Here is a 26,560-nt window from a genome sequence, read left to right on the forward strand (position 1 = left end):
TTTCAACACTATTGACATTAAATGCGCGCGAACGAGATTGCACTTGAATATAGGTATATTTTAATTTATTAGTCTATTGCGTTCGAATGTATGAATAATAACGTCATATTTTTTTTTGTCGCAGCACAGTGGTGAGATGACGCACAGACTTAGGATTGTTATATGACCGGTCAAAACATGTTTAAAATTAAAAAAAATCACTGTTATTCATTTTTGTTAACAAAAATATTGTAACATAACAGAAAAAAACTCATAAACTTAAAATGTGTTTAAAATTTTATGATAAATTGGACTTTTCGACAAGTAGAGCTCAGCGTATTTTTATCGATTCTATTAAAGCCGATACACAGTCTGAGTTCCCTGAGCCGATACGTATTTCAAATACTACTATGGAGTTGGTTTTAGTTTCAGTTGAGTATGAAACTTTTGTCGCATACGCACGCCAAACACTCTATATAGTATCCCAAATACTTGTAAGTATTTTGGAAGAAGTTTCTATACTAAGTATTTTTTATATGTGTAGTAAGTATACTTAGTCTTCAAAAAAGACCAGTTTTCCCGTCTCTAGTCTACACTCTACAATAACAAATCTCAAAGATTCGTACTTAGATAGTCAAGATAGGAGATATAGTGCATTGTATTAATACTTACTTGGTTTTCCTTCATTATAATATTGAAGTTTTACCACGTAAATATATGTGAGAAGCGTAAGGAGGCGGCGTGACAATAATATTATGACCATAAGCCTTAGGCCCGTTTCAGACGGGACACCAGTGTCTCGCTATATAATAAAGAAGGCCTTTGTATTCGAATAAAGGAGCCTTTGTATTATGTTTATTAATGCCCCAGAGCTAATGATTCAACACATAATTTCGTGTTATAAATTAGAACATAAAACTGTCTGCAGTAATAAAAACAAGTGTATCGGCGGCTTGCGGTAGCGGCCGACGGAAAAGTGTACCAAACACTTGTTGACTCATTAGCTCTGGGGCGTTCATAAATATAATACAAAGGCCTCCTATATTAATACTTTGGACGCGGAAGACGCACACGGTGCGTAATGACCAGGCAGCCGATCGATGTAATTAACGTGCATTTTAAAGGGGGCAATTAAAATCTCATTATCTCTTCAGCAGCGAAAGCGTTAAATAAGAGCGCGACACCGGTGTCCCGTCTGAAACGGACCTTATGCTCCAATGGTGACCAGTAATTGGCACAAAAAGGAACAACGTTATGACTGAAATTTATTATATATATGAGGTTTTTGAATAATTAATAGTTCTAATGATTTTTTTAAATTTAATTTCGTTTTTTTATGAAAAAAAACACTATGTCGTTTAATATGAAATCATTTTTATTTATATCAAATCGAGTTTGGGTATTTTGTTCATCTTATTCTTCTTCTTCGATGGCGCCACGGCTCAAGTCGAGCCTCCTCCACCGCCGCCTCTAGCCGGAATGGTCCTCCGCACGTCTTTTCCAGTTCATGATTTTTAGCAGCTGGTTGGCATCTTTTGTAATGTTGTCACCCCATCGTGTGTGTGGCTTTCCCATTGGCATTTTCCCCCCTGGGTTTCCTTCGAGGATCTTCTTCGTATCCGTGACTCAGGCATGTGCTGGACATGGCCTGCCAAGTTTAGCCTCTGGAGTTTTATGAAGGTGCAGAGTTTTGAATCTTGGTATAAGCGGTATAGTTCCGTGTTGTACCTAATTCTCCACTCCCCACCATCATTCATGGGTCTGAATTTCCGCCTCAGGATCTTTCTCTCAAAGCAGTCCACCATTTCAGCTGCTTTCATATTTAGCGTCCATGACTCGCACCCGTATGCAACGACTGTGCGTATGACGGCTTTATAGAGTCGAGTCTTAGTTTTTCTGTGGACATTTCTGGATTTGAATATGGGCAGCAATGAGAAGTACGATTTATTTGCAGCGGTTAATCGGGCTTTTATTTACTCTGATGTTGTCGGCTTTGTATTGTGTTCATACCATGTAACACAATACTGTCTCTTAAAACATTAAATAAAACTTCGACTACTAATATTTCGGTATTGTGACTACTTATACCGATACTTGATTTGATAAAGACTTTAGAGATAAATAAACACATTTATATTTTTATGAAAAACATTAAAAACAAAACGAAAATAGTTTTTCACCTTTTAAAGAACTTATCACAGTACAATATTTATAAAATGTGGTGTACTAATAAAGTCTGAGTCTATTTTAAAATTTTCAATTTTATTTTTAAACAAAAAATAATCTTTTGTAATGTAAATATTGGTTATTTAAAATGAAAGTTATCAGAAAATGTATTAAATTCTTGGTTTTATGTCTCTCTGCTCCTTAAAAGATTATTAAACCCAAGAATTATTATTCAAATATTCCATTGCAATGTTAGATAAAAATCATCAGGTCAAATTTCAATATTAAAATAATTACAAAAATATGGGCTCAAGGAATGTAAAGTTTACAGCAGATTTTTAAAGTTGTAAGTTTATCATTGAGTTTTTTTAACATATTAAAACGTAAATAATCATTAAAATGTAAGTATTCCTAAATGGTATCTTACGAATATTACCCATAGATGTCCATTGTCAATTTCCAGTATTCAAATTTCTTTATTTTACATATTATAATGAACATAGCAAATTATAAATTCAAAGCGTTCACGACATGGCATAAAATAAACGTTAACATTTTTTTAAAATAAAAATACAGAGAAATGAGAGTTAATAATACAATAAGTAATAAAATAAGAAATAAAATAAGAAAAGAAATAAAATAAAATAAAATAACAAAACTAAAAGTAAAAGTTGATGGAAGTACAGGCGGACCTCGACTTACGAACGTTCGACTTTCGCACAATTCGGTATTTCGCACATTTCAAAAAAAATCGTTTTTTTAAAACGTCGCGCTGGCCGTGGGCTAAGATATCCCCTTCTCGCTCGCTCACAAGCAAGTGCATTTCTTGCGTCACTTGCATCCTGCTCGCACCCGTCACTTTGCTTGTGAACTAGCTAGGATAGATATGCGCAGGAGCGCGTGCGGGCGTGTCATGTTGCGCGTTTTGCTAATTTTCTTCATTTGAAATATTTCACCCTAAAAATTTATAAACATGAGTGAGAAACGGAAAAACTGCATTGTTGATACGAACAAAAAGAAATCAAGGACTTATAGACTTACATGACGTTATGATTGCGGTGAATCTTTTGCTTCAATCGAACGTTCGTATGAAACAAACAGGTCTACTACGATATGTTCAATTTTGAAAAATAAAAATAAAATTAAGGAATACGTTCAAAATTGTGGAAATATAAAGGTTGTTTCCAAAAGACACGGCATAGTTATGGATGAAATGGAAAAATATTTGTCATCATGGATCGACGACCAACATCAAAAAGATGTCCCTCTGAATATTTCAATTATTCAAGCGAAGGCTCTTAGTTTGTACAAAGATTGGAAGGCTAGAAAAAGAAGATTCTAACACGATTTTTCAAGCAAGTAACGGCTGGTTTATATTAAATTCACTGGAAAATCAGCTGATGCAGATAAAGATGCTGCAAAAAAATTTATTTCCTCATTATACAAAATTATTGAAGATGGAGAATATTCCTCTAGCCAAATATTTAATGTAGATGACACAGGTTTATTTTGGGAAAAAAATGCCTAGTCGTACATTCTTATCTAAAGAAGAATCAGTTGCCCCTGGGCATAAACCTTCTAAAAACCGATTGACATTGCTTCTTGGTGGAAACTTGGCTGGTGATTTAAAATTGATGCCAATGTTAATTTATCAACCAGAAAATTCCAGAGCATTGAAAGGGAAGGATAAAGAATTGCTTCCAGTAATCAAATAAAAAAGCCTGGGTTTACTGCGTTAATATTAAAAGATTGGTTCACTTTACATTTCGTGCCAGAAGTTAAGCAATATTGTAAAGTTAATGATTTACCATTTAAAATATTTTATTTAAAATAAGAAAAAGAAGAGTGGCAAACAGTTAACAGAAGCGATTTCATTCAACATGGTTATTGCTCTCTGAATTGGCATCACTAATGGCATTTTAGTTCTGCACCTTGGAAGAAAAAACAACGGATGCCCTCGATTCCTAAGGTAATTGTCAGAGACACAGAGGCCAACACAAGTATCCAGCACTGCACTTCGTCTTAACTCTATTTGACAAAAATTAGTTTTTAAATAAATAAATTCACCATTATTTGCGTAACTACACCTACTATGTGGATTATTGTCTGCAATACATTTGTGAAAATCGACAACTCTTGAAATATCCAATAAGCTGGTGGTCAGCTTATAAAGATCCAAAATTACCTTTTTTTTTTCGAATTTTCTAATTATTAATGCGTCAGCTATACATATTAGCGTGACACATACTTTGAGAAGTACAGTGATTTACGGTTGAATAATAAAGATGGGTACCTATATATGTATAGTAGATACAGATAGGTAGGCGGGTCGAATCCCTAATGTATTTATACCTAAGTAGGTACCTACTGATTTTATCAGCTTTTGGATAATGCCTTTACTAGACTGGTTTAGAAAATGTCTACACACCTAACACACTTTGGACTTATCTAAAGATGCAGTGGCAAACTGGTATTACTGCGAAACGTTTAAATTGAAATTTAGGAGCTGGGGATTAAAGGGATACAAGTGCATATGTGAGTAAATCAGTTTTCAAGTTAATTATACCGTTATAAATTCTACGTAAATACCTCGCTGTTATTAATATTCTGTAAATGAGGCCCGTTTTTCAAATTATACATTGTTCTGCTCCATTTTTTTTATCTTCTTCTTCATCAGAACCTCATGGCTTAGCATTGTGACAGATGGTTTGGTACAGATAGACTTCTTCATGGCTTAGTTCCATCTCTCTTGGTATTCAACGGCACGCAAGGTTTTTGTCACCACAAAGCCTGTGGCATCCTTGATTTGGTCTGCCCAGCTGGAAGACGATATTCCTCGGTCGCTCCGACCTCCAAACATCAACATGATCCAATATAAAGAGTTTTTTTTTCCACTTTGTCATGCGGGCTATAAGTACAGTGACGTCCCTGATAAAATGCCGTCCCTAAGCAGCGCCAAAATGCCGCCTCATTTTTTTTTATACACGATTTTTATCATCCTTTCATGAGTCCAATATCTAAGAAATGTGTTGTATGGATACATTACTAACAAAATATCAGACTAACTATTAGCAAATCTGCACGTGTCGTTTCTCGTCACTAAGGACGCCGAAGGGCAACGGAAGTAAACAAGATATTGCGAACCCGAAAAAACCAGTGAGCTGATTTTTTTTAATGGAAAGATATTTTTGTTATTACTAAGTTTAGGTAGCTATTTCTATATATTCCAAATGATTTTCCTCGATTTATTGCCCTTTGAGTAACTGCCCCTCCAAACGACACTCAATCTGCCTACCCCCACGGGACGTCACTGTATAAATACGACTAAAAAAATTGGCAAACCGAGAAGAAACGGTTTCAAATCTGAAGTTCGATGGTTATATTATATAATCATTGGTACGTTTGGCCATTTACGAGATTCAGCATTCGACTCCATCGCCATATTTCAATAGTGATATTTCTATATGTGTATTAATATTTACCCAAATACGGTGTGACAAGATGCCTGTTGAGTATAGCATACTGGTTTTAAAACTGAAATCGACTTATTTTGAAAATTTCAATGCTAATAATTGTAATCATAGAATACAAATAATTACAAGATACAAATAACTTTTTATATACAACTTTTAAATTTTCTGTTGAATCATATAAACTTGACTTGACTAGCTTAAACGATCAAAAAATTTGTACTTCATAGAATTACTGAATAAATATAGAATACTGAAATGTCATTTTGACATTTCATATTGATTTCCAAAGTAACGCACGTATATATTAATAATTTAGTTGCTAGGACCCCAGACCCCTAGCAACCAATAATAGGGGATTGGATTACGGATTTATTCCAAAATAATTTTTTATACAAAACAGAATTAACTGAAAATGAATTCAATTCTACTAAAGATGGCTAAAAGTATTAAAAAATATTCTAAAAGTTTCAAATGTCTAGCTAGTCGGGAATTTAGTTAAAAATCGATTGCAAGATTTGTATTGGATAAACAACCACCGGACAAATAAGAATACGATCTAATAAAAACGTTATAAAATAACGGAAGCGGGTTATCTTTTTGGTTGGCTGTAAGAAGGCACAGTTCTCAAGTGTAGAGAAATATGAAATGAACCTGAAAACGTGTAAAGAATATGTTATTTTCAATAGTTACGCCTGTATTATAATATTCGTTAAAGTGTGTCACATAAACGAAACTCGCATTCAATATTGGTAACATTTAAGGGCATTGTGTTAACGGTATTTTCGTATTATAAACAGTTATAAACCAAACCTGGCTTCAAAGTCGTGGTCTGTGATGACTAGTTTTGCATTCATATTTCTATATTATTAATCTGTGCTGTGTCTGCAATCCCTTACTTCATCTTCTCAATTATACTTTAATTAATTTGTTTTTCAAATTGGGTCAATTATCGGAAATACATAACTTTCTACAAGTTTGAAGATATTTTTGAAATCTATTAAAATCACACGTAGTTAAAATTAGAATGTAAAAGGCAAAATGATATGGGAAAAGACAGATAAATACAATATCACTAGTCGATGGATGATTATATGGGACTCAAGACTGGAGGTTGTATAATCAGACTATTTTTGGAACTGTTTGGTTATGAGGAATACAGCGGGAAACACATTTTTAAAATAGCCGATATACTGGATTATTTGTTAGGTTAAACTAACCTAACCTAACCTAACCCAACCTAACCTAACCTAAACTAACCCAAACTAACAAATAATCCAGTAAATCGGGTATTTTCAAAATGTGTTTTCCGCTGTATTCCTCATAACCGAACAGTACCCTATTTTTTGTTTTTCAGGAGAAATGGGATGTTAGATATTAGATGAACCTATTAGGGCCATACTTTGACTCTAAACACATATTGTAAAAAAACATGTGCATTTATCGAACCCGAGATCTACGATATTATAAGTCGATACGTTACCATGTACATCAAATTGAAAATGAATTAAGTGACTTTATTAAAATAAATAATGTTAAAAACTGTACGTATTAAATAATACTTTGGTTTGTGTTTCTTCCTCGATTTGTAGTACCTTCAAGATGTGACGTTCTTTGGCTATCTCTATTTGCCTACCTTCACGCGACGGCACTGTGAAGGCGTAACTATGTTTGAGAACCGTTTTCTATATCTGAGCACCTACGTGATTTGTGTAACCATCGGGAAGTCTGAGGGTCAAATCCTTTGAACAATTTTCCAATTTTACGTAAGTACCTATTAGATATCTCGACTATCCCTCGTATGGACGTCTATACTGACAACTTCATGTTTTATCATCGTCGTCTTGTGATGATTTATATTCTTATCGGTCCAGTATATTACGTTGCCACTTATTATTTTCGCAGAACTAAACTATGTTGCTAATTGATGTCTTCATTTCTGACGTTGTTTAGAATTTGGGTAAAACTGTGTGGTAAAACACCTCAGCGCAACTATTCTATACACAAGACTGCTTTCGGCACTTACGGCAGCTAAATAGGGTAGGAAAGTATTGACTTATTAACACTTATTGTAACAATTACAATAAGTTAGCTGGCTGAACTGTCAAAACTGTCTATCTCGGTCTAAAATTTATCACAGCCAAGAGAGGTGCTGTTAAAACATGGCACTTATTGTAACAATTATAACTAAATTATTGTAATTGTTACAATAAGTGTTAATAATTCGATACTTTCCTAGTCTATTTAGCTGATGCAGTAGACCTAAAGCAGTCTTGTGTATAGAATAGATGCGCTGATGTGACAATTTTGTCAAAATATCGTTCTTTTATAGTTTTAGTACGTTTATATTAATTAGTCTACATAATTAATAATTAACGTCATCAATGCTCTATGTGACACCAGAATTAAAATACAATTAATTATATAAGCTTCCGAAGTATAGTATAAGGTTTATAAAATTAGTAATAGATTTTTAGAACGTCGTAGCAGCCATTTTTGACATTTGTGTTCAGTATTGTTTGGCAAATCATCACGGAAAGATACACAGTTGGACAGCGTATACAAATTGTAAAAATGTATTACAACATTAATGAATCTATTCGAATTATGTTTCGGGCGTTACGTGCAGTGACGTCCCAAGACAAAATGCCGCCCCTAGGCAGTGCCAAAATGCCGCCATATATATTTTTTATACAGTACTTTTTATCATCCTTTCATGACTCAAATATGTAAGAAATGTGTTGTATGGATACATTACTAACAAGATATAGTTATACCACTAAAATTCCATTCCTGCTTCAACAGACAATATTGCTAGTCTATGGTTTCAGATAGGTACCTACATTTAAAAATACACCCGATAACTTCCAAAACTCGCTAGTAACTGGCAAACATGTTTGGATACATTTTAAATTAGGTATGCACGTGTCGTTGTTCACCAAGAACGTGACGTCCAAGGACAACGGAAGTAAACTAGACATCGCGAACCCAACAAAAAAATAAAGTCCTGTTAAAACTTTTATCGTACCTAATTAATAATATTTCCGTTATTAGTTAGTTAAGTTAAGTTTAGTTAAGTTTAGGTAGCTTTCTATGTATACCTAATGATTCTCCTCGATTTGCCGCCCTTTGGGTAACTGCCGCCCCCAAGCGACGCTCAATCTGCCTACCCCACTGGACGTCACTGGTTATCATTACGTGAAATGTATGGTCAAAATAATCGACCTACATAGTTTACTATTCGTAATTTAATTTAAAAATTTCTGTCAAATGGTAATTTTTGTTATGTTAAGCCTGATGTTAATCCACCCCGTCAAAAACGTAAACGTACTGCTGAAAATATCGATGTTGTGAATCAAAGTGTGGATGAAAATCCAGAACAATCAATTACACATTGTTCTCAAGAACTTAGACTTTCTATGGCATCGAATATTCTTCATAAAGATTAGCATTTGAAAGAGTATAAAATTCAGTTAATACAAGAATATAAAGACTATTTGGTGCGTCCAAATTTTTCTGATTGCGCTTTAGAGCAACTTAAAACAGATCCATTATTTTATGAACAAATCATCTTCAGCAATGAAGCTCATTTTGGGTTAAATGGCTTTGTAAATAAATACAATTAACACAATTGGAGTAATGAGAACCCACGTGCTATTTTCGAAATACCTTTATATTATTCAAAAAAATTAACAATTTGGTGAGGTTTATGATCTGCAGGATTTGGACCGTATTTTTTGAAAACGAATATTGCAATGCAGTTATAGTTAAAAGAGAACATTACAGAAACATGATTACTTACTTTTCCTGACATGAATTAGATGATTTTGATTTGAACGATGTGTAGTTGCAACAAGATGCTGCAGCATCTCGTGACATAATCAACTTATTGAGAGAAATTAATTACAAGATAAAAATAACTTTTTATTTACAACGTTTTTAAATTTTCTGTTGAATCATATAAACTTGACTTGACTAGCTTAAACGATCAAAAAAAATTGTACTTGATAGCAATAATACTGAAATGTAATATTGACACTCATATTGATTTCCATAGTAACGCACGTATATATTAATAATTTAGCTGCTAGACCCCAGACCCATAGCAACCAATAATAGTGTCGAAATAACTTTTCACACAAAACAGAATTAACTGAAAATTAATTCAATTCTACTTAAAGATGGCTAAAAGTGTTAAAAAAAATGCATTGGCATCGTGTTCTGATATATTCTAAAAGTTGCGAATGTCTAGCTAGTCGGGAAGTTAGTTAAAAATCGATTGCAAGATTTGTACCGGACAAAGAACCACCGGACAAATAAGAATACGAACTAAGAAAAACGTTGTAATAATAGTATATATTCTATCCCTAATTTTATAAGCCTATACATATATCACTTTTTAGACCGTAAAACCTCGATGAATGCTCTTACTTGATTACGGCAAAGAAAAATAAAAGACTTCCTTCATTTTTATGGTTGGTTATAAAGCAGTTTTTGTCTTTCGGATAAAATTTAAATTTTGAAAAATTGGAGGTTCTTATCAGCCAAAGGAAAATAATATGTTGAATTCTTGATAATAAAACAATAATAACGAGAGAGAATAAATAATGAAAAAAAATTATTAGTTTAAATGTTTTGGAAGATTTGATAATTTATTCTTGATTGGGTTTTCTGATCAATTTATGTTTCGTGTAGTGATATTGTACAGGTAGCTAAACGCAGATATATCATTATATACTTATGAAAATATAAAAATATTGAACAAATATAATACTAGCGTCTTAGAGCCCTATGCAGAATCCAAGATTTCGATCTTAAGTATAAGTTGCCGAAAAGCATGACTTAACTATAGACTATACCGACTATAGAGTTAAGGAATCCTTAACCATAGACTACTTGTGTTATGAACACGCTTCTGTATTACCATTTACCACTGACAGCTGCTGTCAAAATAAATTCGCGTGTCTATAAAACATACTCATATTCATTTAACAATTTATCTCAATATGGATATTGATAATGTTAATTCGTTTAGCATGTACATGCAGAATATTATTTTACTTTTTATACGCCAGTCCGCAGAAATACAAGATGCCAGACAGAATGACACTATATGCTAGTGTTACCATGCTAAAAAAATATCTTGCGGTGCCTGTGAAATCACGTATAATGACTGATAACGGAAACATAAGAGTATTATAATTAAATATTAATTATGTATTTATAGTAATTTCATTTATAAAGTGCAGTTGTCATATTTTTGTCATCGTTTAACAATTACAAAATAATTTACCTAAACTATAGGAAAGATAATTTTGAAATATGGTATTATTTTCAATAGAAAAAACGAACGAAGCTTTTAAGACGAAGTGAACTATAGATAACTTGATCTTAACTAAGGACATGTTTCTGCATAGTGTTTTCTGCTAAGGAAATTTTAGTTATGATAAATGTTTCTGCATTCCGCTCTTAGAAATTTAGTATCGGTAAGTTAAGTAGAGAGTATTAGGGGTGACAGCCTCTTAAAGATAGGAATTTACGACCGAAAACGAAGCATGGAGTTTTTAATTATTAAAGCCATTGAAATTACCCCTCAACAAGGTTAATTTTAATAACAATCTGCCGGAATCAAACTCGCGGAGAGAAAACTAAAAATAAACACGCTCTAAAAACACAGAGTTTCGAATTCATTTTGTATTTGAGTGAGAAAGGTCAGAATCAAATTGCTCGTTGTAAGAATAATAATGCCATTTCAAGCACTTGAGAAAAATAATAAGCGTCTCCTTTTTATTACTAGAAATACTGGGACTTAGCCGTGTGCACACGTTCTCTTAAGGCTATACCTCAGATGAGGCATGGTCTAAAAAGATCGTGGCATCGGATTGCGGGTCGCGGGTCCAAATTACGCATGCCGAACGAAATATAATTTGTCATATAAATCCAACATGCATCCATTACGAGTTTGGCTTGATAGTAGATGGGCCGGGTTGTACCTGCGGGCATGACCACCAAGATGTTGAACACATCCTCTGGGATTGCCCGCTTATGGAACTCGAACGAGCCGAGCTGTTTGCCAAAGTCCGTCCTCACACGGGCCCAATTGGTCATGGAGATCTGATAGCAACCGAGGCCAACTTTGCGGAATTCGAGAAATTTGCAGCGTCGTATGGGGAGCGGGATAATCCCGACTCTTCTGTAGACTCATCCAATTCAATTCGTGACACTCAGTATGCGGGTACACAAAGCGCTTAACGTCAGCGGACAGCAGAGCCAGTCCAAAAAACAAAAATTTTCTTTCTTAACTTTTTTCTTTAAGCACTACGGTGCATGGTTGCAGCATCAGTCCCATGCGGCTCCGTCTCGGGACGGGATGAGCACTTAAAATCACTTCTTTCAGACATGTTTAAAGCGTCATAGAAAGCGGCCGTGCATATCCACGGCTGTGCATATATGACGGGTGGTGGTGGGCACTTTAACGTAGTATGTTCTATTAGTAACAATAATAATATCCGTACCAATATGGCAGAAGCATATAAGTCGTGTTTTGGCGATTTTGAGATTTGAATGCCAATATGTCAAAAAATGCCTACTTTATGTTATGGCAAAAGCATATATCTCCTACGACTCAAACGACTTGAAAAAACAATACATGTCATAAAATGTCAAGCTCTAACAAGCCAAAAGCATATATCTCTGACATATACGCTTTGGCATAATATAAAATTTCAAACTCTAACAAGGCAAAAGCATATATGTCTGACATATACGCTTTTGGCATATTATAAAATTACGTATGCGCAGACCTATCTATGGTATTCTGCATTTTTGGCAGCCTTCTTTATTGGATTTATAAAATTAGCAATACAGAGGGACTGGAATATAAAGTATGCAAAAAAAGTTACAGGATTTATTTATAATAAACAAGAAAACAAATGAAAGGGAAAAAGTTACTGCATACATAAAAAGCTTTCCTAAACATGCAAGTCATTATTCACGTCGTCGCACATCCAAAGAATACCTTTCTGGGCAGCTAAACATATCAAAAATGTTTGAAATGCATTGTGATATGCAAACGGAAAAAATACGATTCCTGTGTCATATAGTTAGTACCTATTTATGCTTCAATTTTTAAAAACACCGGATATAAATTTAAAGTACCTAGCAAAAACACATGAAAAACTTGTGAAACATACAATATTTAATTAAAATGTGCTACAGATTTACAAATAAAACAAAAATTGGAAACCGATAAGTATGCAAGTGGCAGATGAAGGCTATGAATTAAAAAAACGATAAGACCAAAGCTCTCCAATCTGAAGGTAAAATTGCATTTTTAGCATTCGACCTGCAGCAGTGTTTGGCAACGCCTTCTCTTAACTCAAATATATAGTGTACTGTAAAAAGCAATTGTATACATAAAATTTGACCGTAAGAAATTGCACATCGAACCAAACCGCATGTTATATGATAGATCTGGTTTATCATCCATTTTATATGAATTTAAATACCTGTTAATTTTTTATATAAATACTATAAGTAATACTCATAAACAACTGTTTACCAATATTATTATCACTGTTAGTTTAATTTTATCATGTTTTCATTTAATTTCCATGCTCTTGTTTCAATTTCATAAGTTTTTCAATAATAAAACATCTATTAGTGTAAATGATATGTCAAAATGTTGAAAATGTTTTTTATGCCAAAACCTCATATGTCATTAAATGCTCAATAACTCATTGAATTACTTGATTTTCTTTTTTTATCAAACATATATTAAAAATATACTAGTTTTTTATAATTATAACATTAAACAATCCAATTTCCATCATATCCTGATTTGTGACACTTCTTTAAACCTTAAAAACCCTCTCCTGTAAAATGCGAAAAATGACTTATATGCTTCTGCCATATAGGTACGGATATATTCATTGACATGTTTTCTTTTTCAAGTAAATGGATAACGTTTTTAGTCATCTTTACACGATTTGGGAATTAATACACCCGTCGCCATCACGAAACAAATTTACGTATTCACACCACGACGTTCGCTCTCCGACTGCCAGCGAGTCCAAATTTTCGTCGCGCCTATAGTTGAAAATTATTTGCCGTTTCACTGAAGTATTGCCTTAAAAATAATATTATTTTTAGTGCTATTTTAGTAAAATTAAGTTATTCCTCTTCTTGTATGTCGAAAGTAAACATTGGTCGTCTCAAGTAGATTCATTAATTCTACTTGATCCTCCATGTCTCTTCTCCGGTTAAGGACTCACAGATCTCGCTTCTATATACAGTCGAACTTTGTCATTATAGCGAGATCTTAGATGTAATGAGGAAACATTCGTTTAGTTTATGATTTTCTCCATACATTTATTCAGCTTTATAACGAGCTACTTCTCGGTTATATTGTTGATTAGCAATATTATTACAATTCTTTACCATTTTATTAGAATAAATTAAAATAAATAATGTGCATGTGCATACCCAGGCAGCTCCAATGTTCAATATAAGAATATGATGCTCTTTTGATAAAAAACTATTGTTATGTATATTATATCGTCAAAAGCAGAAATTAAACTGATAAATGATCTTTTTTTTTGTTAAACACCACAACGGGCCGTGAAGCCCAATTAAAGTGGCAAAACCCGGAGCTCCTGGATGGAAGGCCAGCGCCTTTTCCACTGCACCACGAGAGCTGCATGACAAATAAATACCAGTGCAGTGTAAATGAGATTATATTTTAAAAGTATTCTTCTCTTAACTCAAAACTTATTTACACCTTTAAATAGTTTTCTGCAATAATAATAGTAACATATTTAGGATCTATATGGAAAGTATTAAACGATATTAGGTACAATTGTATTAATTTGTGACAGATTGATGGAAAGGTATCAAGAAGTATGGTGTATGGAGGAAACATGATTCTGATAAGTAAATGTGCTCGATTTAACTTTAAGACATTTCGGTGGAGCATAAATCGCAGTGAAAGTCTTCAAAAATCAACAAAGTGGCGTTTAGATAAAAAATTAGTGTGTTATCCACAGTGACGTCCCTAGACAAAATGCCGCCCCTAAGCAGTGTTAAAATACTGGCACATTTTTTAATACAGTACTTTTTATCATCCTTTCATGACTCCAATATCTAAGAAATGTGTTGTATGGTTGATGGGATTTAAATGCCATCTCTGGTTCAATAGACAATATTGCGAGTCTACGGTTTCAGATAGGTACATTTAAAAATACACCTGACAACTTCAAAAACTCGCGATTGACTGGCAAACATATTTGGATAAATGTTAAATTATGTATGTACCTATTGATACCAAATAATATTTATTATATTATCATAATTAGGGAATCCAATCCCGAGCCAAAATTCTGATCCCGGGATTTCGGGATTACAATTTGACAATCCCGGGATCCCGGGACTGGTCCCGGGATTGGCATTTTTTTCCATTGTTAATATGAAAATTTTATATTTACAAATAACATTGATAAAATCAGTCAAAAATAAATCTAGTATAATTTATTCTATTTAAGACATTTATATTGTATACGTTCAATCTTGGAAATATACAAGTTAAATGGAGTAAATAATATTGTAATATAAAAATAACAATGTGAATTTAATATGAGATTGCTGTTTCTGATAGTAAAGACATAATGGATGGATTAGCGAGATTTACAATAGTAAAGCAAATGATCATGGTGTACTTATGGCCTTTCCGCTTCATAAATCTAATTAGTCAGCCAAATATAAAACTGCCGTAAAACGTATGATATCATGGTGGAATTACTTTGTTAAAAGTGCGAAGCTTAGACAATAGATACAGAGTGCGAAGCATTTTTTTTCCCAATCTTTCTCATTTTTAATAATTTATTTGAAAAAATAAAATGAATCGGCTACCTACACATGGGTATAAATCAAACTTCATTCAAATTCAGTTTATTTCTAATGTACTTATTTTTTGACGATGGCCGCGTGGATTAAGCGCCGGTCTATAGTGTTGAGGGTCCCAGGTTCAAATCCTGGGTCTGGCAAGTTCACATATTGTTTTTCAATTTGTGCATGAGTCAGAGTATGGTCCTGATAGGTTGAGCAAGTGGCTGACATCCATTTCTCGTAAAAATAAAATCTGTTAATACAAACCTCCACTCTGTGGAGGCCCATATGATCCTATTAGGATCGGAAATGGTCAAAAGAAAGAAGAAAAAGAAATTATTTTTTATTAAAAGTATTTTTTTCTGTTATATTTTTGCTTTTATTTTATTTTCGATAAAAAAATCAATCCCGAAATCCCGGGATTATGTTTATCAATCCCGGGATTCATAGGTATCGAAAATAGCTCGGGATCCCGGGATTGGAATCCCTAATAAACATTTAGACTGCAGGTGTATCTAAGGGTGTTCACTTACGACTCATAATGCCTAAATCCCCCATCAAAAATGTTCCAATCGACAGAGTTGGGAATATAATGATATTATTGTAACTGTAAATTAGTCAAGGCTAGACCAGGATGCACAGCGAAACAAACAAAAAGAAAGTTACCGTTATCTGTTTTCTGGGCAGACGAAGGATCGAAAGTAGGTACGGTCAGTCGTTAACCTACCCCGAGCCTCGAACGTCGCCTCTAAAAATACAACTTGCCACCTTTTCGCGCCAAAGCGTACACAATAATGTTGCTAATAATTAATTATTACTACTTGTCAAGCGAAATATACTGACGTAATAAATACTTAATGGCCCTGAATCAGTGTTTTTAATAAGTGGAAAAGTGTAAATCAACACCCTACGTAAACCCATACCCATCACTATCTATAATTCGCAAAACTCCACGTGTCATTGCTGCTCACCAAGAACGTGACGTTTAAGAACAACGGAAGTAAACTAGACATCGCGGACCCGACACAAAAATAGTTTTAAATTAAAAATAGTTAAAACTTTTATAGTAGGTACCTACCTAATTAATACATCTTGTTTCCAAACAGTGACATGATTTTTTTAATTGAAAGATATCTCCGTTATTACTAAGTTTAGGTAGCTATTCCTAATGATTCTCCTTCATTTGTCACCCTTTGGGTAACTGCCGCCCCCAAGCGACGCTCAATCTGTCTACCCCCACGGGATGTCACTGGTTATCCACGAGATTTAAGGATATTAATTATACTAATAATACTTAAGCCCGGTTTATTCACTGTCATTGTTGGCAGCGGAGCATTTTCCAGCAAGATCTACCAAGTTTAATAGACATTTAGCTTGTAAAATTCGCATCTGGCGTATGGCGTTCAATCTAGGTATTTTGACGCCAAAAATAGCTTTATATTTTTCATACATGCTGGAATATTACACCACATTTGCTTGGAAATTAACATGTTGACGTTTTGTATATTATATAATATTAACAATAAATTATATGTAACATAATAATATTAGGTATACATAACGTGACCATTTATTTTTTCCTGAAAACGAGACATCTACCAATTTTTAGGTAATAGTACTTATGTGTATTCAAAAAACGCATATTTCATCATAATTTTTATTCAGAACAGGAATGAACACGCGAAAATAAATGATTTGTGTGGTAGTCTTATATTTTTCTGAAGAACAAAGTATTCCTACATATTATTTGGTTTTGATTTCAAATAAGAATTAAATTCTTTGCAGGACTTCTTAAAATATACTTTGGTAATTAACATTGCTTTAAGAACTGCGACTTGCAATTGTGGTTATTCTATAGATTTTTTGATTTTTCGCACCATTTTTATGAAATTGTTACCATGCGTTGCGCTCTTACTGAAAACGGGACATTTCGGCGTCCTGAAGCTGTGCTTGGGGACAACGGGATAGACTACCTAAAAACGGGACGTATGGTCACGTTAGGTATACATTAAATAAACCATGATAACATTTTGTACCTACATTCACTAAACAGTTGTACAAATTATTTTATATATTAATAATGACGCAATAAAAACAACATTCATAAATAACATTTTTTTTAAATTATGGTTTCAAATTTTTTGTAATTTTGAGTAAATTTATCATCCTTTCTAAACTTTCCTCATTGACAGAAGGAAACAAATACTATTAACCGTAATCACATCAAGTAGTTTTTAAATAATAATTTAGTAATTCTCTCACCATTGTAGTCAAGATTTGGCTGCACCATCTTGGAGAATCTTGATGTCCAGGAAGTGCACGGCATGGGGTCCGGGCTTTCGATGTCAAGTACGCGTTCTGAAATAAAATCATAATATTTAAGTATATGTATTACATTCCTTTTCAAATTCACAGAGTTAATTTTTATTTTTGTAATATGTAACTAACACCACTGTAACTTAACCATGCTTTACAATTTCAGAAAACCGATGGATATTGCGATTAGTATGTTACTTATTATTTGATTTTTGAAGTTATACTTCTTTTGGGGCGTTTGGTAGAGAGTGAAATTGAGAGCCGTTACAAAAGTAATTGTCAGTATGAAGTTAGCTGCGAATCTGTCAGCTGTATACAAACGCAGAATTGTTCCTTAGCCTTGGCAACGAATTTATAATTGTTAGCCAAAATAAAATAAAAACAACGAGAAATAATTACAAATATAATTTTTATTTAGTGATATAAGTTAAAGTGTATAGATATAAACCAGCGCCACTCCAATACGCAGCCCTTCTTTATTCTAGTTTTTATTGATATGGAGCTATTAAAAGTCAATTCTATCTAATATTATCATACTTGACAATTTGACAAATATCTCATGCAATGATGTTAACTTTTCATACAAAACAGAATTAACTGAATATGAATTCGATTCTACTTAAATATGGCTAAAAGTTTTAAAAGAATGCATTGGCATCGTGTTCTGATATATTCTAAAAGTTTCAAATGTCTGGCTAGTCGGGAAGTTAGTTAAAAATCGATTGCAAGATTTGTACCGGACAAACAACCACCGGACAAATAAGAATACGAGCTAATAAAAACGTTGTAAAAATGGATGTGTTTTGATTCATATTTGGCGGATTAGTAGATGAATCGAATCTTTCTCTTCAGGGATTTTAATTCTGAATATAAAACTGAAAGCTTCCTAAAAAAACTTTTCTCGTGGTCAAAAGGTATTAATCAAGGATGCACTGACATATTTTCATGCTTGAATGAGTGTGTCTTACCACCAGTGAAATATCACTCTCAACTTCATTTAAAAGTGTTATACTTGATCACATTGTCGAATCACAATGATTTTTCAACATATATTTCTCATACTTAAATGAATACTAAAAATACAATTGCATAAGAAAACCATTTGCTAAATCCTTAAAAAAATATAATTATTATTACGTGGGCAGCTCAAAAAGAATTGGTTGATATTAGATCAGATAATACCCTTGAAGTCGAATTTAATGAAAGAAGTCTAAAGGAGAATAAGGTGACAGCAAGAATATCCGTCAATTGCAAAAGCAGCATTGTTAATCATAATTCCTTTTGTGACAACATATCTATACGAAACATCATTTTAATCATTATTGGTAATAAAAAATAAACACCGGCCGTTAGAGGTGGGAAAACTGGTCGATTTTGAAGACTAGGTATACTTACTACCAGTATAAAAAAATACTTAGTATCAAAACTTGTTCCAAAATACTTACTAGTATTTGAAATACTATATAGAGCGGTTGGCGTGCATATGCGACATAAGTCTCATACTAAACTGGAACTAAAACTCCATATTAGTATTTGAAATATCGGCTTCAATAGAATCGCTAAAAATACACTGAGCTGGGGTTTTAGAAATGTCCCATTTATTATAAAATTTTAAACGCATTTTAAATTTATGTGTTGTTTTTATGTTATGTTATAATATTCTTGTTAACATAAAATGAATTCAGTCACCTCACCACATTTCCGAGGGAATAATATGCTGCTACAGAAAATGTTTGACCAATTTGTTCATACATAAGATGATGTCATTCGCATGCATAGACTTATAAATTAAAATATAATTGTATTCAAGTGCTACCTCGCTCGCGCGCATTTAATGTCAATAGTATTGAAAGTCTACCAATTAGCCAGCGACTCGTGATGATATTATCATCTCAAGCTTTTTGGAACAAGTTTATTGGGCCAGACGTACTGAGTATGGGTAGTTTCATCCGATAATTGAGTACACAAACTGGTGACAGTATTTCCAACTCACCTCTACTGATCATGTCTTTTAACGGAGACTTTGGAACAAACCCTGCGAATTAGCATTTAAAACATTGTATGTATTACCATTGTATGTAAAAATATGTATTCACCCCGCTCTCATTAAATTGTTTTGTAGGCTGTAGATATACTAAATTTGAAGTTAATTATCTTTTTAATTTTTGCTTTACAATCAAGTAAATGAAATATTCTATTAATTTAAATAAAAATGTACCTATAATAATAATTAATGTTAAATAAAGTACTGTTGGTCACTAAAGACTAAAATTTTTGGGGAGGGGAGCCTTGGATTTATTTTGTCTGATTTCGGGGGCCGTGGTATGAAAAAGTTTGAGAAGCACTTCACTAGAATGTCTGATTCATCCACACTATTGATATAAATACCTATTATGCTGTATCTGGAACGGATGTTTATGTTTGAACGATTTTAAATAATAATACTTATATTATTCAGTTTATTACCGTCTATGTTGGTATATTTCGCGCGAAGTTTTCTCCACGAGGTAAGAGGGTTTTTTGTCGATCACCTCGAAATTTCCTTTCTGTGCATCCCATTGATCAAATGTTTACAGAGCGAGAAAGGAGACAGTCGCCACACTCTTCATTCGCGCGTCAAACCCGAATGAAATCCGGATAGAAAATAAATATTCGGAATAGTGTTTGCTCTTCGAAAACAAACTTCGTTGAATGAAAAATTATTTGTTTATTTTGGTTTTGGGGATATTTGTAATACAAGTAAGAGGCAAATAAAAAAACCACGCTTTCGCTTTGATTTTGTGTTTTATTTATTACACGAATAAAATGTAACCTTTTTGTATACCTAAGTAGGTATCGTCTTATTCATTTTTTTCTTCTTCTTATTCATTTTTTTGTGATAGAATAAAATAGAGTACGCACTTATGGTTAAATATAAAATATCATGTCATAGACAGATGTAAAAACCACTATATTCAAACGCTTTTTTTCTATACATATTTATTATATAGTTGACATTGACGTACCTAGACAAAATGCCGCCACATTTTTTTTATTTTTATCATCCTTTCATGACTCCAATATTTAAGAAATGTGTTGTATGGATACATTACTAACAAGATATAGACCAATGACATTAATATGGACGAAGCATCTAGAAAATAAAATGACACTCACTTTGTGTCGGGTCTGCCGGATGGCGAAATTCATATTTTAATATCGGTATCCTACGCTCAAATGAACATTCTGCTTGCAAGCGGTCTGGCGACACCGCTGGGTCTGCCCATACAAAATTTCTGACTGTCAGGTTTCGACTCCACCGTTATTATTGTGTTAGAAAATGCCAATGTGCCTAGTAAAAAATTGTAAAAAAAATCTACTAAACACTCCAAGAAAGATGGGATATCACTTTTCATGTGTTAGTATTATTTATAAAATGCCATTTTAAGATATTGATGAATGTTTATTCAATGCAATAGAATGACAGAAACCATTAGACAGTCGCCTGTGATGCGCTGCGCTCACTTGCGTCTAATCTCCGAGAAGTCGTAAGTAACCGAGAATCTGTTTCTAACGCAATGAGTCATGACACTAATACGCCATTACAATAAAGGTTATATTACTATAAATTCTCGAAGCTTGTATCTCATAATGGAAATGGATACGTCATATGGTCACGTGACATCTACCTATACATCTGTGAATGACTTTCATGCACAATTTCTCGTGCGCGCCGGTATGAAGTGAGTTGTCCATTTAATATGTCATTGATATAGACCACTAAATCTAATTTAAATGCCATATCTGATTAAATATACAATATTGCTAGTCTACGATTTCAGATAAGTAGGTACATTATAAAAAACACCTGGCAACTTCCAAAATACGCGAGTGACTGGCAAACATATTTGGATAAATTTTAAATTACGTACTTAACTCATTCACTGAAAATGCACGTTAATTACATCGATCGGCCGCCTGGTCATTACGCGCCAGGTGCGTCTTCAGCGTCCAAAGTATTAAGTATGCACCTAACTATAATTCAAATATTATTTGCAAATCTGCACGTCTCACTGCTGTTCATCAAGGACGTGACTTCCAAGGAAAACGGACGTAAACTAGACATCGCGAACACGACAAAAATGTAGACATGTTAAAACTTTTTAATGGAAAGATATTTCCGTTATTACTAAGTTTAGGTAGCGATTTTTATATATACATAATGATTCTCCTCGATTTGCCGCCCTTCGGGTAACTGCCGCCACCAAACGATTCTCAATCTGCATACCCCCACGGGACGTCACTGGTTGTTGAGATGTTAAAACTTCTAAAAGTACGGGGCACTCATAATAGCCTACGACTCGCTACGGATCGCTGCCAACGCTCCTAACGTATGGTATATGCGTATCCATCAACATGTCAAGACTAGATCTACTCTCATAAGTGGGCTGTAGGATGCACTGCTGTTATTCACTAACCTCCGTTTCAGACGGGACACTTGTGTCGCGCTCGATATAATATAGGAGGCTTTTGTATTCGAATAAAGGGGCCTTTTTATTATGTTTATGAACACCACAGCGCTAATGAGTCAACGCATAATTTCGCGTGATAAATTAGAACACAAAACTGGCTGCGGTAATAAAAACAAGTGTATCGGCGACTTGAGAATGTAGCGGCCGACGGAAAAGTGTATCGGACATGCGGTCGGACACGAAGTCAGTCTCAACTAGTTGTTGTGACCTTCATCTGACGAAGTTAAAACATCCACGAAAAATTCAATTTGTTTAGTTAGTTTGTGCAAAAAAAAAAGTCGGTGTGCGTACTTATGTACGCGCGTTAGAAGTTATACTTCTTTGGCGTAAGAAAACAAAAACAAAACTTGTGATAAACTAGATTCTTTGAGTAGCTCTTAATTATTTTGTTAAATTATTCACTCAAGAAAAAGGACCGCTTATTGGAACGCCGTTGGCTTATTTTTATACACTTTAACTTATATTACTAAATTATATAATGGTTTCTCGTTGTTTTTATTTTTAAAGTACCAACTGTCACTCTGACGTTTAATTGTTTGTTTACTTAAGAAATTGCAAATGGCCGCAATAACTACCTTATTCTTAGGTCACTAATTATTATAAAACAATCATTATTCGTAGGATGTTTATCACATTTGAATGGTCAAAGACATAGCTTATAATCAATATCTTTAGAATTATCTTCAAATGTGTTAATCGTGCCCATTTTTTGAATAATAAAATGCCTAATTCTTGTCAAATTTGGGATCACATATAAATATAATTTTTTATCGTCTATATACTATTTCACTATATAGTGTTAACATTAATTTTACTAATAGTTTTATAAATGCGTTTAAAAATTAATAAACCTAAAAAGTCTTAACACCACCGCATATGGATGTACCTACTGAAATATGACTATATTCTAAAACAGATCGAGAGGTTTAAAATAATACTATTTTATGTAATAAAAATACTTTATGCAGTCATAAATTGTTTAAAATAAATATAAAGGATAAAAAGGCTTCAAAATTATATAAATAGATTATCTATAACCTTTAAGGAATGTCCAGGGTTATGCTTTGAAAATATCATAAAATTTCCATTTTGACCTACGTTGGGCATGTGGGCCGTTAATCCCTAGAAGATAAATGCGTATATTCCTAAGTACCTCCTTTTGAATCTAATACATATTATTTAAATAATATTTAAGCTTCACTCTTTTTTTTTTTTTTTTTTTTTTGTGATTTTACCGAGGCTTTGACTGCGACTCGCTGTCATATCGCCTCTTCTCTTCTAGAAGGGGATCCGTCGATCAGGTCCTCACTCCTATTCTGTTAAATAACTTTACAATTTTGCCTAGCTCTTCCGTCTTACCCACCGCCAGGACACCCTTCAATTCGTCGACATTCTCATAGATATCTGCAATTCGCAGCTGTACTCTGTGAATTTCATATTTGGGGCATTGCAGTGCTATATGTACAATGTCCTCTAAAACATGACATTCATCGCAGAGCTGCGATTCGCTTCTTCCCATGAGGACATCAAATCTTTTGCCCATGGTGTGCCCTGTTCTTGGCCTCAGTATTAACTTAAGCTCATTCCTCGTCAAAGAAGACTCTACAAACCAGGGCACCTCTCGTGGTGATGGTAGAATCGACTTACTCCATTTCCCCTTTTCTAATGATGCCCTATGGTGAAAATCTATCCACATACTATGGCACATTTTTTTTATAGCCTCATTCCAGTCCAGGTTTTCTGGTATCCACTGATATGGTACCCCTGAATGGCCGACTTCCTTTGCCAGATCATCTGCCCTTTCATATCCCTCAATGCCCATGTGCGATGGGATCCATTGAAGGCTTCACTCTTTATTATGAAGTAATGTAGTTTCTGCAAAATTTTACATAAAAAACGAAAGAAAGAACATTTACCAGACCCACCGTCTTGTAAAATCTTAATGTATGATACTATGGGAATTATTTTGCTATAAGCTTTAAGATCTTTAGGCTATCACAAAATAACTATCTCAATTTCCATAGATTTGAATATCTTTAAAATTTAAAATTCCAAAGTTTTTCAAGACAAATAATGTCTTTAGTTTAGAAAATTACAACTTACCGAGGAACTCCAAGCCGAAGAGCTTCCATGTTCCCTTCTTGGTGATCAGGATGGAAGTGGGGCAAACGTTGCGGTGGACCACGTGGGTATTGTAGTGCAGGAAAGTCAATGCTTCAGTAATCTGGAAACAAAAATAATGACAATACTGATTATATTTTCTTGTAGTATAAGGAGACAGTTCGCTAAATTATAAAATTATATATTTTATAGTTGCATCTAATTATGCAATTTGAGTGTTCTGAGTATAAAAATAATATTGCATCGTTAGTCTAGTACAGTGGTGCCCAACCCAAATCGTTTGGTGGGCCAAAAAAATATTACTGAGCTTAGGTGGGCCACACATATAAAAAAATAAAACAAAGAACTTTTTCAAAATATTTTATTTCCTTATAATTAATGTGACACTTGTTTTTGTATATTGTTTGATATCTTTTTCATATTGACTGTTAATTTAGCCGATTTGATTGGTCGTGTTTTCATCGGGCAACCTGCTGCGACACTTTGTTTTTACTGCATTTAATTTCGAAAAGAACGATTCGCAGTAATATGTAGTCCCAAACGCTTCTCTACTGCACATTGCCAGTCGTTTTAATTTTGGAAATTTATCTTCGAGGATATATTTCTGATAAAACTCAAGCTTATTCCCTTCGAACACGCACTTTAACTCTATGCTTGATTGCAGTTCTATTAGCTCCACTTGTAAATTTGGATGCGCTGATTCCACCTCCACGCTAAACAGAGTTGAGAATATTTTGAACATTTCCTCATACTTTTGCATAAATGCGAATCTGGTATCGAATTCCTTAATTATTTTGTGACTTCATTAGAATATTTAAAAAAATCTTTATGTTCAATATTAAGTACGGAGTGTGTGGAGCTGGCATAAGTATACAAACAGGTACTAACACGCAGCACAACAAGAAAGTTCTAAATTCACAAAATATAATATACCTGAATGTGGTAAATTTACGAGATTTTTTTTGTGTTTTATGAATACAAAATGCAAAATATAGACAGCTGAAAACTTCAATTGGGCCTTGGGCTGCGAAAAATCTTCATTTGGGCCGCGGATTGGGCATGCCTGGTATTGACCATGTACCTATATACAACATATAATATAACTTGTAATAATTGCTATATAACTAAGTTTGTAATCAAATTGTTATAACAATGGGATGATTAATGTATTAACTCTAATGGTGGGCCATATATTATAATTGAATTTATTTTACATGTTTATTGAACATTTTCGATCATGTCCGATCCTAATAAGATCATATGGGGCCTCTGAGTGGAGGTTTGTATTAACAGATTTTTGTTTTTACGAGAAATGGATGTCAGCCACTTGCTCAACCTATTAGGTCCATATTCTGACTCATACACAAATTGAAAAACAATATGTGTACTTGCCAGACCCAAGATTTGAGCCTGGGACCAACGACGCTATAGGCCGACGCTTAATCCGCGCGCCCATCGTAGGAGTTGAACATAATAAATTATAAATTCAAAACACAACAATATAGGTATATATAAAAACAAAGAAAACAAAGTGTTAATAATATTTAAATATAAGTCGGGGTAATAAGTCCATGAAACCACACCGAGTAGACTCCTTTAAAACCATTCAGTTTTGATTGAATACAGTTATTGAAACCGAATTCATATTACCAATAGGAGGTTAGTTTTTCACCTTGGTAGAAGAAATAATAGATGGTCCAATACTATCAAGAATGACAGTTTCCTTAAAAGTAATAAAAAATATGTAGCTAAGATAAATCTCTCATAAAATTTTAACTACAATAATATGTAAGAATACATTAGAGAAAATAAGTTGGATAGAGCCACGGATGGTATTAATACAGCCCCAAGTAAAGGAGTCTTAAAAAATCTTTTGAACCCTTCCCATCATACACGAGGCCAAGATAGTAGAACTACCCCTAAGCCTGCTTAGAACTAAGGATTTGTAAAGAACCTTTAGGACCTTAAAGGACTCGGGTCATTTGTAACGCCAAGATCCCTACTCTGCCATGCATCGAATATAATACTTTAGTAAACGATAAAATATTGCATTTTTATCAAAATTAAAATCCAAATTACATACCGACCTGGAAAATCACATTTGATAGGGACATT

General features: G+C 33.6%; 1 protein-coding gene across 1 annotated transcript in view; it reads right to left on the minus strand.

Annotated features, from left to right (window-relative positions):
• The window catches only part of bma (SCY1-like protein bma), a 405,735-nt gene that overhangs the window by 41,286 nt on the left and 337,889 nt on the right, over positions 1-26,560 (minus strand). Inside the window, exons 4-5 of the mRNA XM_085960528.1 lie at positions 24,428-24,548; positions 17,760-17,855 (exon numbers count right to left, since the gene is read on the minus strand). Of these exons, the coding sequence (XP_085816654.1) occupies positions 17,760-17,855; positions 24,428-24,548 (217 nt within the window). The remainder of the gene's footprint in view (positions 1-17,759; positions 17,856-24,427; positions 24,549-26,560) is intronic.

The sequence above is a fragment of the Rhyacophila brunnea genome, unplaced genomic scaffold (genome assembly GCF_057557595.1).
Source record: "Rhyacophila brunnea isolate RB1 unplaced genomic scaffold, BYU_Rbru_1.0 scaffold_1, whole genome shotgun sequence".
NCBI classification, from domain to species: domain Eukaryota; kingdom Metazoa; phylum Arthropoda; class Insecta; order Trichoptera; family Rhyacophilidae; genus Rhyacophila; species Rhyacophila brunnea.